General features: G+C 42.4%; 2 protein-coding genes across 5 annotated transcripts in view; both read left to right on the top strand.

The window, feature by feature from the left end:
• The first annotated feature begins 834 nt into the window (after positions 1 to 834).
• Positions 835 to 4,918, top strand: LOC101408429 (serum amyloid A protein). The gene is made up of 4 exons (XM_004418486.3): positions 835 to 888; positions 1,470 to 1,564; positions 4,167 to 4,305; positions 4,699 to 4,918. The coding sequence occupies exons 2-4, from the start codon at positions 1,474 to 1,476 to the stop codon at positions 4,859 to 4,861; spliced, it is 393 nt and encodes a 130-aa protein (XP_004418543.1). The 5' UTR covers positions 835 to 888; positions 1,470 to 1,473; the 3' UTR covers positions 4,862 to 4,918.
• Positions 4,919 to 10,254: 5,336 nt separating this feature from the next.
• The window catches only part of SAAL1 (serum amyloid A like 1), a 52,066-nt gene continuing 43,436 nt past the window's right edge, over positions 10,255 to 18,884 (top strand). For all 4 annotated transcript variants that reach the window (XM_087433132.1, XM_087433130.1, XM_087433131.1 and 1 more), the window contains exons 1-2: positions 10,255 to 10,414; positions 11,773 to 11,886. In XM_087433132.1, the coding sequence (XP_087289258.1) occupies positions 10,283 to 10,414; positions 11,773 to 11,886 (246 nt within the window). In that variant the 5' untranslated portion in view covers positions 10,255 to 10,282. The remainder of the gene's footprint in view (positions 10,415 to 11,772; positions 11,887 to 18,884) is intronic.

Consider the following 18,884-nt stretch of genomic DNA (forward strand, 5'->3'; position numbering starts at 1 on the left):
CAGGGACATCATCCCCCTGTTGGCACCTGCACACAATTTCTTCCCAAGATTATCTTAGTAAACTCAGATAATAAAGCCCAATCCTGCTTTTCAGCTGTACTCTATCATCACACCCTACAGCATGCTGCATCCAAGCTTTCTATGCATCCTTCCTGAATCTTCTATGCTGATAATTTAGCAGCCATTGGGCCATTTCCTGCTTATTTTTATAGTTTGTCATTTCTACACGACATTGTAGCAAATTTCTATACTACAACCTTCCTGGGTTACAGCATCCTCCCAATATAACCTGCCCATATGACCTTCAATAGAAACTGATCGTGAATACACTTGAGTTGGATTACTCCCTTTTCCAGTGCTGAGACCACCCCATGTGGGTGCTCTTAATTTTATTTTCCTGGGTGGTCTATCTCCTTCCTTTCCTACTCCTGTGCCCTGGGGTTCCAGCTTCATCCTGAGCTTCCTCCAATGGAGCCTGTTCTGCTGGTCCCTGTGGCCTGTTTTGCTCATTTTTAAATCAAATCTCTTTTTATAATATTGGTTTCCCTTCACAGAAAATGTCAGTACATTATTTTGCGGGGGGAAAAACCTGGTCCCCACCAGGAGTGAGGCTGGAAATGGGCAGAAAATCCAACTTAGTACACTCCTGAAAGCTACCAGATTGCACAATCTGGGAAAATTGGATGTGTGTGAAGAATAACCCTGATGTTCTGAATGCTGTGTTCTGCCCAAGAGGAATTTCCCAAATTTCATTTGTTGGCTTCACATCTGTGTCCCCATTCGTTCCCCTAGCAAAATGTCAGTATATATAGCACCAGCCACATCTCCCAGGTGGGCACCACAGGCAGCTCAGCTCACCAGGAGCCCAGCAGGAAGAGACAGCCACAGGTGAGGTGCTAGAACTTTCCAGCAGCTTTCCTCTTTGGAGATTCTCTTTCCCCACCAGCATCCTTGTGCTGCATCCCCGCTCTCTGCCTCCTTCCTGAGTCGCTATTCTGACAATCAGAATTAACCAGATGTGAATACTTTGGGGGAGGGATTCTGTTGTATGCTTCTTCTGTGTGGAGTCAGTGATGGGTAGAGCAGGCTTCTGCGAATATTGTGGATGGTTTAACTCATCTCACATTACCGAGAGGTGTGTGGTCACAAAATCCCCAAATGCCTCTCTGGAAAAGTTTTGTACAGTGGGTTGCAGAGCTGAAAGGGGATGATTGAAATGGAAAGTTGTTTATTCTAAAAGCCCATTGCAATCTCTCATCCAGTAAATCACCGGGATTCCAATGAGACAATGGAAATGGAGAACTGGACCCTCTGAAATACAATCTATGTATCCATCAGTATAGATAGACATACATATACGTATGCATGTATAAAATTGAGTGGGATTTATTTTTGGAATGTAAGGTGGATCAACATTATCAAAAATAAAAACCTGTCAACCTTTGTTGTGTCTGCTTGACTGTCTGCAGCAAGATGAAGCTTTCCATCGGCATCATTTTTTGCTCCCTGGTCCTAGGAGTCAGCAGTCGAGGATGGTTTTCATTCCTCAAGGAAGCTGGTCAAGGTAAGGACCAAAAAGGATGGGGGTGAGGGGGAGGCTGCAACTGGCAGTCCCCAAGATTCACCTGAGTAGAGGCCACATATCCACAGGGCAAGGGCCACAAGCGGCTAGAAAAGGAACACGGTTTTCATGACAGCAGTTCCCCAGGCTTTTCTGCACAGCTTTGCACTCTTCTGTGGGGATCCCCAGACCCGAGGTCATAAGGTTTGGGCCTCAACTTTCAGCAGGAGTGAGGAGGAAACCTGAGTTCAGGGGTGCATGTTGCCTAAATATGCGTGGGGCTCTACTGCTGCCTAGTGGGGAGTCAGGGACAGCTCACGTCTATGTTTCAGGAGCCAGGAAGTGGGTGCATCAAAGGTGTGGGGTGTGTGCCCACTTCCCATCCGCTTAGTAATTACAACCAAAGTAACTGAGCTTTTAATATGTCCTAGGCACTGTTCTAAGAGCTTTACATGGACATATGAACTCATTTTCATCTTCAGGTTTTAATCCTTTCATCCTGAGATGTAGGTACCATTATCCCTTAACAGGGAAACCGAAAGATTCAGATGCCTAACAAAGTCCCAAAGCAGAGCAGGATTTAGCCCAGGTTGTCGAGCTCCCCAGACCTGGCTATTAACCAGGTACCACACTGCCTCCCAGATAAGAGTGCACATGGGAGAGCGAGGGATTTGTAAACACACCCTGTTCTTATCTGAGCAAATGGCCAGGAGTGGGGATGTGTGTCTTTGGAAGGCAACTCCGTAGGGCTTCCCTCCCTGCAATAAAAGGTGCAATGAAGTATCTTGATGATGGTTCTAGTGGGGCTGAGGTCTGGCCAGGAAACCAAGAGCAAGAGATAGTTACCGGGGTCGGCCCCGTGGCTTAGTGGTTAAGTGCACGCACTCCAATACTGGCAGCCCGGGTTCGGATCCTGGGCGCGCACCAACGCACCGCTTCTCCAGCCATGCTGAGGCCACATCCCACATACAGCAACTAGAAGGGTGTGCAACTATGACATACAACTATCTACCGGGGCTTTGGGGAAAAAAAAAAGGAGAAGGATTGGCAATAGATGTTAGCTCAGAGCCAGTGTTCCTCAGCAAAAAGAGGAGGATTAGCACGGATGTTAGCTCAGGGCTGATCTTCCTCACAGGAAAAAAAAAAATAGATAGTTACCTCATTACCATAGTGAAGTGGCAAAAAATTGTTTATTTCACAAAATTATTTTGTGGGTTTTTTTCTGATAGTCTCTGAGGAATTGTTTTAAGAGTTTGCTGTTAATCCTATCTTAATTCTTGCACACCTGGCTAAAAATCTCTTTTCATCTCTCAGGTCAATGTTTCTCAAAGGGTTGTTCTAAGACTACCCACATGAAATTCCATGGGTCTGGGTGCTTTGTGAAATGCAGATGCCCAGGTCCACACACTTCCCTCCCTGAATCAGTCTCTGGGGCTGAGCTGGAATCCGGCCTTTACCAAGCCCCCCAGGTGATGTCTGTGCACTGAAGGCTGAGAACCACTCCCTCCGGTTCTGCCCCCTCAAGTGACCAAATGTGTCAGGCATTTTGGAAGGACTTATTATGCAAGTCTGGACTCCACGGATCTATTTAAGTCAGTAACTCAGAGGAAATAAGTATAGTAAGAAAGTCATAGCTCTCAACACAAGTATTATCTGAACACCAGGAATAATGAAGACATAAAATGAAGACAAGTTATCTCATGGGGATATTACATAAGCTAAGATTACAACTCTACGTTAGGTTTTTCTCTGTTTCCTAATCAGCTAATTTTTTAAAGTCTTTGCCATTTTATTCTAGCTTGGTCAGATTTCTTTCATGCATAACTCCCTGCTCCTCATCTTAGTTCATTCTTTTTCTTCCTTTTGTGCCATGCTCTCAAAGGACCAGAGAAGTGATGGTATATTGAGCATGTAGAATGTTCTAGAAGTTATACCTGTATCTTCCCCATCCTTCTACATAACCACTCTGAGGGAGGCCCCACTCCTCCACTTCACTGGAGAGGACACTGACCTTTAGAGCTGGTGGGTCAGTTGCCCTTTGTCTGCATCTGATCACCCAGGTTCTTTAAAGCTCTCTTAGGGACTCACCTTTATCACCTGCCAGTTGAATTCTGACAGTTGTCCAGGCGCAAATGTACCTGGACATTCAGATGTACTCAGGACCAAGTGGTTCTCACGCTGCCCACAGGGATGAAGTTCTCCCGTGACTAGGTTGGGAGCACCGTGGGTTCCCAGCCTCCCTCAGAGTCGCCTTTGTTCTCAGGCCCCGGTCGGAGGGTTCCCTGCATCTTTCCAGGTAGAGGCTCATTGTACAACCACACATGCCCTAAGGACCATCCCACCTCTTCCTCACACGCATCACACACACCCTAAAACAAAGGAGCAACAGAACTTGGAATAGAATCAGACAGAATAAAATTTGCACCTGGTGTGATTCTCATCACATTAACCAGGGAGTGAAAAGTAAAGGAATGTTCATCTCAAGCCGTATCATCTCCAAGGGCTTTGTCAAAGGATGATGTCTCAGAACCACTGAGAGGAAAATTGATTTCTCTATTTGCCAAGATGTGATCACCTTCATCTCATCATTTTCTTTCCCTTCCAGGGGCTAAAGACATGTGGAGAGCCTACTCTGACATGAGAGAAGCCAATTACAAAGATTCCGACAAATACTTCCACGCCCGAGGGAACTACGATGCTGCACAAAGGGGCCCTGGGGGCGCCTGGGCTGCTAAAGTGATCAGGTGACTCGGGTGCGGGGGTGGGTGGGCAGAGCTGGGCTGCCTTGGACAACAGGAGGGGCCACGCCCTGGGGAAGTTTCCTGTAGAGACTGTGGCCCCTCATCTTCTGGCCCACCCCACCCCCTCTGTGCACAGTGTGGGGTCTGAGTGGTGACAGAGCCAGATCAGGACTGGTGGGAATGGGCGATTCCCAGCCTTCCCTTCTGGGTGCTGTTCACCCAGCACCAGGGGCATCAGCGGGGCTGAGTGGGCTGTGACCAGGCAGCCTCAATGTTTTAGCCCCACTCTCCTGGGCTCCTCTCAGAGCCATCCCTGGGAAAGAGGACAGACAGGGAGGATAGGACTGTTACTCATAAGCCCTGGATTAATCTCCTACCTGCCCACCTCCATTCCAGTGATGCCAGAGAGGGTTCTCAGAGAGTCACAGACCTTTTCAAGTTTGGAGACAGCGGCCACGGAGCGGCAGACTCGAGGGCTGACCAGGCTGCCAATGAATGGGGCCGGAGTGGCAAAGACCCCAATCACTTCAGACCTGCTGGCCTGCCTGACAAGTACTGAGCTTCCCCTTCACTCTGCTCTCGGGAGGTGGTGCTGTGAGTCTCCCGAGGGCAGGGACAATTGCTGATCTCGTATTACTGAATTCTATATCCCTAGTAGTTGATGCTTGATAAAGAGCATATAAAAGTGTTTAATAAATGCTTGTGAAATCCCATTTGTTGTTAGCATCTGCAAACAGAACATGACGGTGTTCCCTACTTAAAGAGAATGAGCCTATGCCTATTTAATATCGTGAGGATGATCAATAAACATCATCACTTTTATTTTTAAAAAGGAGATAAGGCACTAATAAACAATAGTATTAAATTGGGGTAAAACTATATGTCCATAACACAGACCATACTATATAGACCTTGTGTGGACCATTACATGGACCAATTATCAGTCCATAACTCTATGTTCCAGAACATAGAAAAGATAAAAGAGAATACTATGAACAACTTCAGCAATAAAGCTTAAAACTGGACAAAAATCAACAAATTCTTTGAAAAACAATTTAAAAAAACTGACTCAAGAAGAAATGAAAACTTGGATTATCCTATCATTATTATAAAAGATCAAATCTTCCCACAAAGAACACAGCAGGCCCAAATGGTTCTACAGACAAATTTAACCCTTTAAAAAAGCAAATCAGGGGGCAGGCCCAGTGGCGCAGCGGTTAAGTGCACACCTTCCGCAGCCCGGGGTTCGTAGGTTCGGATCCTGGGCGCGCACCAACGCACTGCTTGTCATGCCATGCTGTTGCGGTGTCCCATATAAAGTAGAGGAAGATGGACACGGCTGTTAGCCCAGGGTCCATCTTCCTCAGCAAAAAAAGAGGAGGATTGGCAACAGATGTTAGCTCAGGGCTAATCTTCCTCATAAAAAAATTAAAATAAATAAATAAATAAATAAACAAATCATTCCAATTTTGTACAAACAATTCCAGAGAGTAGTAGAGAAAATAATCCCCAATCCTTACCAGGAGGGTAGGAAAATTTGATGTCAAAAAAAATCAAAGGAAAGTATAAAAAAGGACTCTGAGGTACCATGGATTCACCCCAGCAGCGACCATCTCCTTGGGGTCAAAGTGTAGCCTGAGTTATCTCTCTTACATAACCCCAGAAGATCCTGAAATCTTGTAGAAGTCTATTCAGTCTCATACAACGCACAGTTTCTTTTCCAAACCAGACCCTGTCCTCTGGGTCCTGCTGGCCCCAGCATCTCTGGTTACAATGGACTGTTTCTATGCCCCTCTGTGTCCAGATTTCCTCTCTGCTCAGACAGCTGTGTCCTTTCCTCTTCTCTGCCTCCCAAGAATCTGGGTCCCTCGGTGGTCTCTCTCCCTGCCATGGAGACTAGTCCCAGGAGGCTTTCTCCTCTCCCATCCTCTCCCTCCAGATTGTTGTTAACCAGTCCCTGTCCATGGTGCTGGGAAACATCTTTCAAAGTCATGTCCCTTCACTCTTTCCCTGCTAGGTGGTTCAGGTTTTATAGAACACCAGGTCCTCAGCACATCATAACCATCAGCCTCAAAACCCTTATGTTTAATACTAAATGCCTGAATAGCACTTTGTTCATGCCTTCTTGGGAATCTGCATCCATCCCTGTTAGAGTTAGTGGGTTGTAGGTCAGTCCTCTTGCTGGTTGGTTTTTAAGCTCCTCTAACACTAGTTAATAGTAGAATGATAATGATATGACAGCTAACATTCAGCGAGGAGTTAACTATGGGCCAGGCATAACTCTAAGTGTTTTCTTGTGTTATCCCATTGGATCCTCACACTTTAAATATCCTTATTTTATAGCTGAGGAAACTTGAGGCACAAAAAGTTCTTGCATTTGCATTTGGATGCAAATAATGCATCCAACTCACATTGCTAGCTTGGCGCCAGACCCAAAATCCTTAACCTTTTGCTATAACTAATATTTGTATTGCAGTTTAGAGCTTACAAAACACTTTTGTATGTATTAGTTCCCTTAGTCACTCCTTCAATGAATGTATTCCATGTCCCACCCCAGTTGATCCTCACAACAAGTCTATGAGGTAAATCTATATGGGGGGGGGACCAGAGCCAATAAAGGGCTGAGGAAAAAGCAAGTGACAATTTGGAGGAGATTACATCATTGTGACAAGGGAACGGTAGAAAGAGGTATGTAGCCACCTCCTTAGAGGATGGCATTAACATAATTCTTCCCCAAACTTGCCAGTCCCCGGGACAGAGAGAGATCTAGACCCTAGTTCTCAACAGGGACAGCATTGATCCCACCCCCAACCCCACTCCAGGTTTTGGACATCTCTGGGGACATTTTTGGTTGGCACAATGATTGGAGGACATTTAGCAGATGGCCCAGAGATATATGCATCTTACAATTTATGAGACACTGCTGCAAACAAAGGATCATCCTGCATTCTGCATGGCTTTTGTAATGTCCTATCAGACATGCAGGTAGGCAGAGTCCGATTTACCGTGAAACTGATGAAGCTTAAGCTTCAAAGGCTCCTCACTTATATGGGACTTTTCCATGGCCCTGGGAGAGGCCCTAGAAAAGTGTTCACATGGTCAAATATTTTAGTGAAATCTGAAAAAGTAAAATATTTTTTTATTGATGTCTTAATAGTTTATAATATTGTGAAATTTTTGTTGTACACTATTGTTTGTCGGTCACCATATAAATGCCTCCCTTCACCCCTTGTGCCCACCCCCCAACCCCCCTGCCCGTGGTAACCACTATACAGTTCTCTCTGTCCGTGTGTTGGTTTATATTCCACATATGAGTGAAATAATGCGGTGTTTGTCTTTCTCTTTCTGGCTTATTTCACTTAACATAATACCCTCCAGGTCCATCCATGTTGTTGCAAATGGGATGATTTTGTCTTTTTTTAATGGCTGAGTAGTATTCCATTATATATATATATATATATATATATATATATATATATATATACCACATCTTCTTGATCCAGTCATCAGTCAAAGGACACTTGTGTTGCTTCTACTTCTTGGCTATAGTGAATGATGCTGCAATGAACATAAGGGTGCACAAGTCTCTTTGGATTGTTGATTTCAGGTTCGTTGGATAGATTCCCAGTAGTGGGATAGCTGGCTCATAGGATAGGAAAAAGTAAGATGTTTTAACTGCAAGCAGTTAATGCCTCTAACTCTGTCCAGTCCAACGTCCCACCATCACATTTCCATTTGTGTTGAGTGCCACCAGGGTGGTTACAGGCATCTTGGGGATCTGACTAAGGAAAAGTTGAGTTGGGACTACAATCGGTCTGCATTTAGTGGGACATATTCATGTGGTTTGTGGTCACTACCAAGTATAATTAAGTCATTGATTGCTATCCTGGAGTAGGAATGGCTTCTAGGTATGCTTCTACCACCTACTGAGGTGACTCCTAGGTGCAGGAGCAGAGGTCATATGGCAAAATGAACATGTCCTGTAGAGCCCAGCACAGGGTATGTGGGTAGTTGGGGAGAAACAACTCTGAAATGTACAAAGTCAGGTGTGAGTCTATGGAGAACTGTAAGATCATAAGTGGAAGACTTTATTCTCATAGAATCTTAGCCACAATGAAAGTTCTCCTCCAGAGAGAGGTTTTCACAAATTTGACAGCTGTCACAACTTTACATAATATTACCAATAATAAGTTGTGAAGGTGAAAGAAACTTCCCTAACTACCAATAATAACTTTAAAAAATTCAAACAACCATACTAAAGACAGAATTATCTTTCTATTTTTCACTATAGAAAATGATCTTACAAGGTCATTGTCATAAAAAGAGATGATCAGAGAGAACTTAGCAAAATATATTAAAAAAGGATTGTAAATAGGGGGACCACAGAAGATTTTTAGGGCAGTGAAACTACTCTGTATGATACTATAACGGTGGATATATGTCATTATAAATTTGTCCAAACCCATAGAACGTACAACACCAAGAGTGAACCCTAATGTAAACGATGGATTCGCGGTGATAATGATGTGCCAATGTAGGTTCATCAACTGTATCAAATGCACCACTGTGGTGGGGAATGTTGACCGGGGGGGCTATGCATGAGTCAGGGCAAGGGTTCTGTGGGAAATCTCTGCACCTTCTGCTCAACATTGCTGTGAACCTAAAACTGTTCTAAAAATAAAATCTATTAAAAAAAAGAAAAAGGGTGGTAGAAGTGTGTCAAGCTATTTATTAATAAAAATATTTGGATGTTTTTCTGGATTTCATGACATTTTAGGTATTTGTTGGCTGTTTAAAATTGGTAATTTATTGTGATTTCTTTTTTCCCATTCTGAATAAATATTTCCTATTGTAACTAATTTAATATCTGTAATTTTGTACTGTTTTTCCTAAAGGGGCTTCCCAAATTGCATAATTCAGGCCCCGAAAAACCTGGGTCTGCCCCTGCACATAAGACGAAAAGAATGTTTATAGTTATTTGAGCCTAGGACCCAACTGTATTTTATATATTAACATAGAGTATTTTTGTCCAGTTTTATTATACCTTAAAACTTTCCAGAAATGTAATTATTGTGTAAATTGAAACTTTGTTTTGCTAGAAATTTTACCATCATCTGTTCATGATTTTGAGAAGACCCATCCATGATGGAACCACACCTGTGTCATTCTGCATTTGTAGCTGTCAGGTTCACAGTGACTTGACGTATACATGCTAATGTCAGGGACCTTTATTATGTCTTCTAGTACAGTGGTGCCTGAGCATTTAAAATACTAAAATAGAATTATCATTTTATTTTAAATTAATTTTTTTTCTCCTTTCTGTTAGGGCATCATATGGATATTTTTGAAATTACATGTTGAGGTAGGTCATATCATCTATAATTTTCATGTCATTAAAGTAAAGTGGGTGTTGTAAATACTTGTTGCAGGAGTGGGAGGGAGCATTGGGTCTGAGGTTGAGTACCATTGAACTAAATAGAAGCATGAACTGAAAATACAGGAGTTGGAATATTGGCATTCTTACTGGTGACTTTTGTCTTTCCCAGGATTCCAACGACACCTGGGAGAAGAATGAGCCCCTACAATGTCTTTAAGTGCAGCAACGGTGTCCAGAAATCAGAGGTCCGAGATGTGGCGATTCACTATCCTGTTCTCTGCCCCACTCCCCAGCCTCCGGCCCTTGCCATCAAGCTAAGAGCTCCTGGAGAGATGGAATATTTAATCCAGTGAGGGTGACAAATAACAGTTATGATATGACTGTGCCTGGGTCCTGGATAGGGTGAGGTGGGGGAGATAAGCCGTCTGCGCTTCCAGGCCTGATGGGCGTACTGGGCTGGCTCTCAGGCCGGCCGGGCTCCGGGCAGCAGGGGGCGCTGTGGCGGGAGCCGCGCCGGGCGCTCCGGGTCCTCTGGCGGCAGGAGGCCTCTCGCCTCCTCCGGCGGCTTCCGGCGCGGCTCCTGCGTGCTGGTGGCGGTCGAGCATGGACCGAAACCCCTCGCCGCCGCCGCCGAGGCGGGACGAGGCCGAGGAGGAGGTGGCCGGGGGCGACTGCATAGGGAGCACGGTCTACAGCAAGCACTGGCTCTTCGGCGTCCTCAGCGGGCTCATCCAGGTGTGGAAACCGGCGCCTGGCGTGGGCTCCCCGCCGTCCCCTGACCCCCCGGCCCGGAGCCGCCGTCCCCGCGGCGACCCCTCCCCAGGCCCGCGCGGCGCGGCCTCACGCCTGGCGCCCTGGCCGCCTCCGTGGACCCCCAAACTGCCGGGAGCCCCTCCCGGTGCCCCTCAGCACAGAGCGGGGTATAATGGCAGGGATGCTGGGGTGCTTGCTGTTAAAACATTTTACTTTTGCAAAATTTCAAAAAATATATTACTGTTTAAATACATTGTTCAGGCTTTTGCTCCTCATCGCCACTGTGGTTTCCGAAGGTCCTAAATTGTCTATTTCATGGACTGTTATGGTAGTAGAATAAATGGTGATTTGGGAGTCATACAGATCTGATATCAAAAACGCGACTTCATCACCTACTAACTGCGTAATTTGGGGCAAGTCACCCAGCCACTCAGAGCCTCAGTTTCTTTCTTAATTTCTATAAAATGGGATGATAATACCTTTATTGTTGTATATAGGGTTCTTATGTAGGTCAAATAAGATTATAATGGCCACAGAGTGCTTGCCATGGTGTTTGGCTTATAGGAGGCTCTCGGTAAATGTGCCCTTTCTTCTCCCCACGTCTCCCTGATTTCCCTCAGTCCATCTTGGGCCTCTCCAGTCCATCTTCTACACTGCTGCCAGAATAATCTTCAAAAAAATGCTGTCCTTGGAAACTCCCGGTAGTTCCCTTTGCCTACAGGAGGAAAATTCATATTCCTTAGCTTGGAATCCAGGGCTCTTTGCAACGTCTCCAGCCTCATCTGCCAGTGACACACTGTGTTCCATCAACACTGAACTGCTTACCATTCCCAGAACATGCTAGGCCCTTTTTTAACTCTGAACTCATACTTTGTGTGCTTTTCTTCCGTTCTTCGCATGACAAACTCCTATTCTTAGAGATTTAGCTTCAATATCATCTCCTAAAAAGTTTTCCCTAACTTCTCCCACGCATAGGTCTTTGGTCCATCATTTTTGCGCCCACAACTCTTTGTCCACATTCAGTTGAATCACTTAGGCTTTTCTCTTGGGCTTATCAGTATATATGGCTTTTCCCCACTAGATCCTGAAGTGCTTGAAAGCAAGACATTAAGTCTTGTTCATCTTCATCTTTCTACCCCAGTGCCTAGCAGCAGTATTTACTCCGTGAATGTTGAATGAATAGCTCTACCCAAGGAACTAATTTTTTGAACGAGGTTTTAGTAAGATAAGATACTTTGAGGATAGGATCTTTGTGACTTCTACATGATTGTGGGATAATGTTACCTGGGAGTATTACAGACAGCTTTTATTCATCTCTGTTGTTCCTTCTGTTTCTGAAGATTGTTAGCCCTGAAAACACCAAGTCCAGCTCAGATGGTGAGGAGCAGCAGATGGAGCTTGATGAAGAAATGGAGAATGAAATTTGCAGAGTATGGGATATGTCAATGGATGAGGTATGGGGTTGCAAACAAAACTGGAAAGACTTGGGTAAGGACGTGGTGAATGGATTTTTTAAAAAAGGTTCAGCCCTTAAGTCTCTGGAGAAAGACTTGATTGTCTGTAATCACTCGTATATATGGTACAGGGGATAAGGTCCCAGGAGCTATAAATACTTAACTTTTGTCTTTGAGGGTAGAGGATCTGAGCTGTCATTAGGTTTGGGCTAAATATATAGTTCTCATGAATGCTAGAACACTTGTAGCCCAGGAAAGTTCTAATACTTATCTACCTGAAGAGAACGCTGGCCTTGTATTTGAGAGCAGGTTAGGAGTTAGGAGACCACTGGTGTACAAAGATTAAATTAGAAGGAAAGGACAGGAGGAATTATGTGTATATAATTGCAGTAGTAATATTTTGACATTTGTGTTGTACTCTATAGCTTGAAAGTATTTTCATATATGTTATTCCATTTGATCTTCACAATAACCCTGTGATATAGGTAGTATCCTTCTTTTTTTTTTTTTTTTTTTTGGTGAGGAAGATTAGCCCTGAGCTAGCATCTGTTGCCACTCCTCCTCTTTTTGCTGAGGGAGATTGGCCCTGGGCTGACATCTGTGTCCATCTTCCTCTACTTTATATGTGGGACGCCTGCACAGCATGGCTCGATAAGCCATGCATAGGTCCACGCCCTGGATCTGAAACCACAAACCCCAGGCCGCCTAAGTGGAGTGCACAAACTTAACCACTATGTCACTGGGTGGCCCCGATAGTATCTTTATTTTATAGACAAGAAAAGAGGCAAAAAGAGATTGACATACATAATCTCTCGTTTTGTTACTTGGACTCTTGCAGTAGATACCTGATTAAAACCCTTGTTTTAATCTCTTTCACTGCCCTCTGTCCTCTACCTTGCCACCTGTGTTATCTTTTTCCTAAAACATGGATTTAATTGTATTTTTCTCTTAAAAATTGTCAGTGGCTATTCATTGCCTTCAGCCATTTTTTAAACAGCTTTATTGAGCTATGCCCCTTGCCCTTCCTCTTGCCCTTCCCTGCCTCCACCCTCTCCAGGCAGGCACTGATCTAGTTTCTGTCACTTCAGAGTAGTTTGCATTTTCTAGAGTTTAAATAAATGAGATTGTATTCTTTTTTTGGAGATGTCTGGCTCTTTCACTCAGCATCATTATTTTAAAATTCATTTATGGGGCCAGCCCCCTGGCTTAGCGGTTAAGTGTGTGCGCTCCACTATTGGTGGCCCTGGTTTGGATCCCGGGTGCGCACCGATGCACCGCTTCTCCGGCCATGCTGAGGCCGCGTCCCACATACAGCAACTAGAAGGATGTGCAACTATGACATACAACTGTCTACTGGGACTTTGGGGAAAAGAAAGAAAGGAGGAGGATTGGCAATAGATGTTAGCTCAGAGCCGGTCTTCCTCAGCAAAAAGAGGAGGATTAGCACAGATGTTAGCTCAGGGCTGATCTTTCTCACAAAAATAAATAAATAAATAAATAAATAAATAAATAAAATTCATTTATGTTGTGTATATCAGTAGTTTATTATTTCTTATTGCTGAGTGGTATTCTATCGTATGTGTATACTGGGATTTATTCATCTGTTTACCCGTTGATGGATATTGAGTTGTTTACAGTTTATTACAGATAAAGCTGCTGTGAACTTCTGTGTATAAGTCTGTATGGAGGTATGCTTTCCTTTCTCTTGGGTGCATACCTAGAGTAGTATGGCTAGATCATGTGGTAGGTGTATGTTCAACTTTTTAAGAAATGGTTAAATCGTTTGCCAGAGAGTTTTTTACCATTTTACATTACTACATGCAGTGTGTGAGATCCAGTTCTAGTTCAGTTTCTCCTCATCCTCGCCAACACTTGGCATGGTCAGTCTTTTTAATTTTAGCCATTCTAAGTGTGTAGTGATTCTCATTGGGATTGTGATTTGGTTTTCTCTAATAACTCATCATGTTGAGCATATTTTCATGTGCTTATTTGTAATCAGTGCAGTGCCTTTTTGATTCTTTTGTCCACTTTTTAATTATGTTGTTTTCATATTTTTTCATATTATTTTTTCATATGTTTTCATATTATTTCATAAAAGTTTTATAATTTTAGGTTTTGCTTGTAGCTGTGTGATGCATTTTGAGTTAATTTTTGTGTATAGTGCAAGGTGTGGATTGAAGTTCACTTTTTTTTGCATATGGATAGCCAGTTGTTCTAGCTCATTTGTTAAAAAGACTATCCTTTACTTTACTGAATTGCCTTTGCACCTTTGTCAGCGCTCAGTTGTCCGTATGTATACATGTGAGTCTATTTCTGGACTGTCTTCTGTTCCATTAATGTATTTGTCTGTCTTTACACCAATACCATACTGTTTTCATTATTCTAGCTTTATACCAAATCTTGAAATCAGGTATTATTAATCCTCCAACTTTGTTCTTAAAGTTGTTTTGGTTGTTCTGGGTCCTTTGTATTTTAGTATTAATTTTAAAGATTTTATTTATTTATTTTTCCCCCAACGCCCCAGTAGATAGTTGTCTGTCATAGCTGCACATCCTTCTAGTTGCTGTATGTGGGACACGGCCTCAGCGTGGCCGGAGAAGCGGTGCGTCGGTGCGATCCCGGGATCCGAACCCGGGCCGCCAGCAGCGGAGCGCGCGCACCCAACCGCTAAGCCACGGGGCCGGCCCTAGTATTAATTTTAGAATCGACTTGTCAGTTTCTACGAACAGGCTGCTAGCTTTTTGATTGAGATTGAGTTGAATTTATAGATCATTTGCAGGAAGAATTGACAAATTAGTTATGATGAATCTTTTGAGCTGTGAACAAGTTAAATCTCTCCGTTTATTTAGGTCTTCTTTAACCTCTTTCTGCAAAGTTTTGTAGTTTTTAGTGTATAGGTCTTCCACATTTTTTGTTAGGTTTGTTTCTGAGTATTTCATATTTTCGGATGCTATTGTAAATGGTATTTTTAAAAAATTTCACTATCTGTTCACTGCTAGTATATAGAAATACAATTGATTTTATATATCGTATATCCTGCAGCTTTGCTAAATTCACTTAAGTTTTAGTACCCTTTTTTTGTAGATTTCATTAGATTTTCTACATAAATAATTATGTCACTTATGAATAAAATGTTTTACTTCTGCTCTTCTAATATGAATTCCTTTTATTTCTTTTTCTTGCACATTTGCTCCGGCTAGAACCTCCAATATGATGTTGATTAGAAGTGGTGAGAGGGGACGTCCTTGTCTTGTTCCTGAATGTGGAGGGAAAGCATTCATTCTTCTGCCGTTAAGTATGATGTAGCTGCAGATTGAGAAAGTTCCCTTCTGTCCCTAGTTTGTCGAGAGGCTTTATCAGGAATGGATTTTGGATTTAAGCTTTTGCTAAGTCTATTGAGATCATCATGTGGTTTTTCTTTTTAGTTTGTTAATATGGTGAACTACACTGATTGATTTTCAAGTTGCTAAAATCTTATTTTAAAAAATTTGCATCTGTGTTTGTGAGAGAGATTCATTTTCTTGTCATTGTCTGGTTTGGTACCAAGGTAATTCTGTCCTCACAGAATGAGTTGGGAAGCTTTCCTTCTTCACTTTTCCAGAAGAGTTTGTCTAGAATTGATATTATTTCCTCCTTAATATTTGGTGGATTTACCAGTGAAGCTCCTGTCATAGGTTGGAGTTTTCTTTGTGGGAAGATTTTTGGTTTGTTGTTTGTTTTTTAGTTTTGTGTATTTATTATTTTTTTAAAAATAACAGTTTTATTGAGATAGAATTCACTACTATAAAATTCACCATTCATTGGTTTTTAGTATATTGTGCGAAAGACTATAAATTTAATTCTTTTAATAGATGTAGAGCTAATTCAGGTTATTTTGGTATTTTGTGTTCTTGAGGGAGTTTATCCATTTCATCTAAGTTGGCAAATTTATTGGTGTAAAGTTGTTCAGAGTATTACATTATTGTCCTTTTAATATTTGTACAGTCTGTAGTGATGGTACCTCTCACATTCCTAATATTGGTAATTTATCTCTTTTGTCTTTTTTCCTTGATCCGTCTGGCTAGAAGTTTACCAATTTTATTGATCTTCACAAAGAATCAGCCTTTGGTTTCATTGATTTCCTCTATCGCTTTACTGTTTTCTATTTTATTGATTTCCACTTTGATCTTTATTATTTCTTTTCTTCTTACTCTGGTTTAATTTGCTCTTCTTTTTCTGATTTCTTAAAGTGAAAGTTGAGGTCATTGAGTTGAGACCATTTTTTTTTTGTGAGGAAGCTTGGCCATGAGCTAACATCCGTTGCCAATCCTCCTCTTTTTGCTGAAGAAGATTGGCCCTGAGCTAACATCTGTGCCCATCTTCCTCTATTTTGTATATGGTACACCACCACAGCATGGCTCAATAAGCGGTGCGTTGGTCCACAGCCGGGATCCAAACCTGGGAACCCTGGGCCACCAAAGCGGAGTATGTGAACTTAACCACTACACCACTGGGCCAGCCCCCAAAGCCAGCCCCCAGAGACCATTCTTTTTTTAATATAGGCATTTAAGCATTATAAATTTTCCCCTAAGTATTGCTTTAGTAGTATCCCACAACTTCTGATATGTTGTGTTTCATTTCTTTTAGTTTAATGTACTTTCTGATTTTCCTTAATTTTTCTTTGGTTCATGGGTTATTTAGCGGTATGTCATTAGGTTTCAAATATTTGGGAATTTTTCAAATATCTTTCTGTTACTGTGGTCATTGAACACTCTGAATCCTTTTAAATGTATTGAGACTTGTTTTATGGCCTAGAATACAGTCTGTCTTGGTAAATGTTCCATGGTCACTTAAAAAGAACGTGTATTCTGCTGTTGCTGAAGTGTGGAGTGTCTTATAAATGACAGATCAAGATGGTTAAGAGTATTTTTCAAGTCGTCTTTCCACTTGTTCTACAATTATTGAGAAGCTGTGGTTTAAAAAGAATCTTTTTTTTTAAGAAATAGATGCTGTTTTCCAAATGAATCTTAGTGTGGAATCCTCAGATATAAAGTAGATAAACAGCTGCTGTTTGAATGAGGTTGTTGGTGGAGGGGAGGGTCATGGTCTTGGCCTCCTCTTCACCCTCTTAGGGAGGCTCTTGAGGCACCTCGAGAGAACTGAGCTGTCCACCAATCACTGAGGTGTCTGGCATAAAGGCCTTCCAATGAGACTGCATTTCAGCCCTAGCTCCTACTGCTCAATGCTTGAGCAGGAACAGAGCTACTTCCTGCATTTTCCTGCATTCATGCTCTGTTCATGGCACTCTCTGCCTAGAATGGCTCCAACTGGCAAAATCTCATCTTTTATAGCCCAGCTTAAATGTCATCTCCTCTGTGATGCCTCCCCAGACACTCCAGGCAGAGTTCATTTCTCTCCTGTGCTCTCATGGAAACTGTTCACTCTGTTGCATAATACTTATCGAGTTATTCAGTGATAGTTTTGGGCCTCTGTGTCCCTTGATAGATTTAGGTTCCTTCTTGTAAAAGCTTAATGTCACCTCTTCAAAGATACCTTTTCTGATCATCTAAAGTGGACCTCCTTATCTTGGATTCTAGCACACACCATCTTGTTTATTTTCTTCATAGCGCTTAGAAATTATGTAGTTTAGTTGTTTATGTATTTATTGTTTGTTCGTCCCATTAGAATGAAAACTCCATGGGACTGAGACCTTATCTAATTTGTTCACTGATGTGTCCCTAGAACCTAAGACAGTGCCTGTTACTTAGGTTTTTCAGTAAATATTTGGTGAAGAATGAATGAATGAGTACCTGAGAGGTAGCCTGGTATGGTGGTTAAGAGCATGGCCTCAAGTTAGACTCCTCTGGGTTCAAATCCTGGCTCTGTTCTACTGGTTGCATAATTTTGGGCAGGTTGCTTACCGTAACTTTTAAAACCTCAGTTTGTTTATTACTGTAATAGTGCTAGTACTAATAACTGCTTTATAGGGTTGTTTTAAGAATTTAATGAGATAGTATGCAAACCATTTTGCTATGCCTGACATTTAATACTTTTCAATAAATGTTAATTGCCATTATTATTTTTGCTGTTGATATTGTTAGGCCACCTTGTGCTTCTCCAGGAATTGTTAACTCTCAGTAAATAAATAAATCCCTGTATGCTACAAAGAGTTGCCCACATGGCAAACAGTTTGATCACTTGGGGTGGAGAGCATCTGCTGCTGTGACTTTCTGTTTGGAGTGTATCTTTGAAAACATTGTTTTTTCTGGCTGTGGTCTCTTCATAAGTACAGTATGTCTCCCAGTCAGCGGTCTCATGCAGGTTGTCTTGGTTTCAGCTGCTTTGAAGATTACTGCCTCTCTCTTTGAGATGCCCCCAAGGGCCTTTCAAAGTGAATTTTCACGTAAGCCATGTAGCCTGTGTTTTAAGTTGAATTATCCCAAGTATATGCCTCAAGTTTGGAGGAAATCCTAGGCATTGGACAGCCAGAAACTTAGTTTTATTTAAATATTTTACAGTACAGATCTCCACGGCTAACTGATTTAGTTTTGGGGCCTACATTTCTCGGTGAGATGGGGGTCACATGTCCACTCCAGGTGCATTCCCCTGTGTGGTCTGTTCTTTTAGTTGTGTGGACCAAACAATCTAGGAAGGAAGGAGGAAGCTGTTGCAGTTACATTATGATCAGAATTCTTTTCTACTGAGGATTTTGAAAACACAAGTTCTGACTTGGGGCCTGACCCAATAGGAGTTTTCACCTGTTTCCCTGTTGTGTTTTAAGCTTTTGGAAGACAGGAATTATGAGTTTTACTCTGTTTCCTGATCCTCAGCTTCTAACATGCTATGTGGCAATCAGCAAGTGTGCTTGAATGAGATAATGAGCATTCCTGGTGGTAGAAGAATCATTAAGGCAGAAAAGGGAGGACAGTCCTTTGGAACATCATAGTTAGCTGATTTGTTTATGGAATTGTTCCATTGCCTTGGGACCAGATACCACAAAGACTCTCTAATGTTACTTT

Source organism: Ceratotherium simum, chromosome 7 (assembly GCF_057802395.1).
Source record: "Ceratotherium simum simum isolate JZ-2026a chromosome 7, ASM5780239v1, whole genome shotgun sequence".
NCBI classification, from domain to species: Eukaryota; Metazoa; Chordata; class Mammalia; order Perissodactyla; family Rhinocerotidae; genus Ceratotherium; species Ceratotherium simum.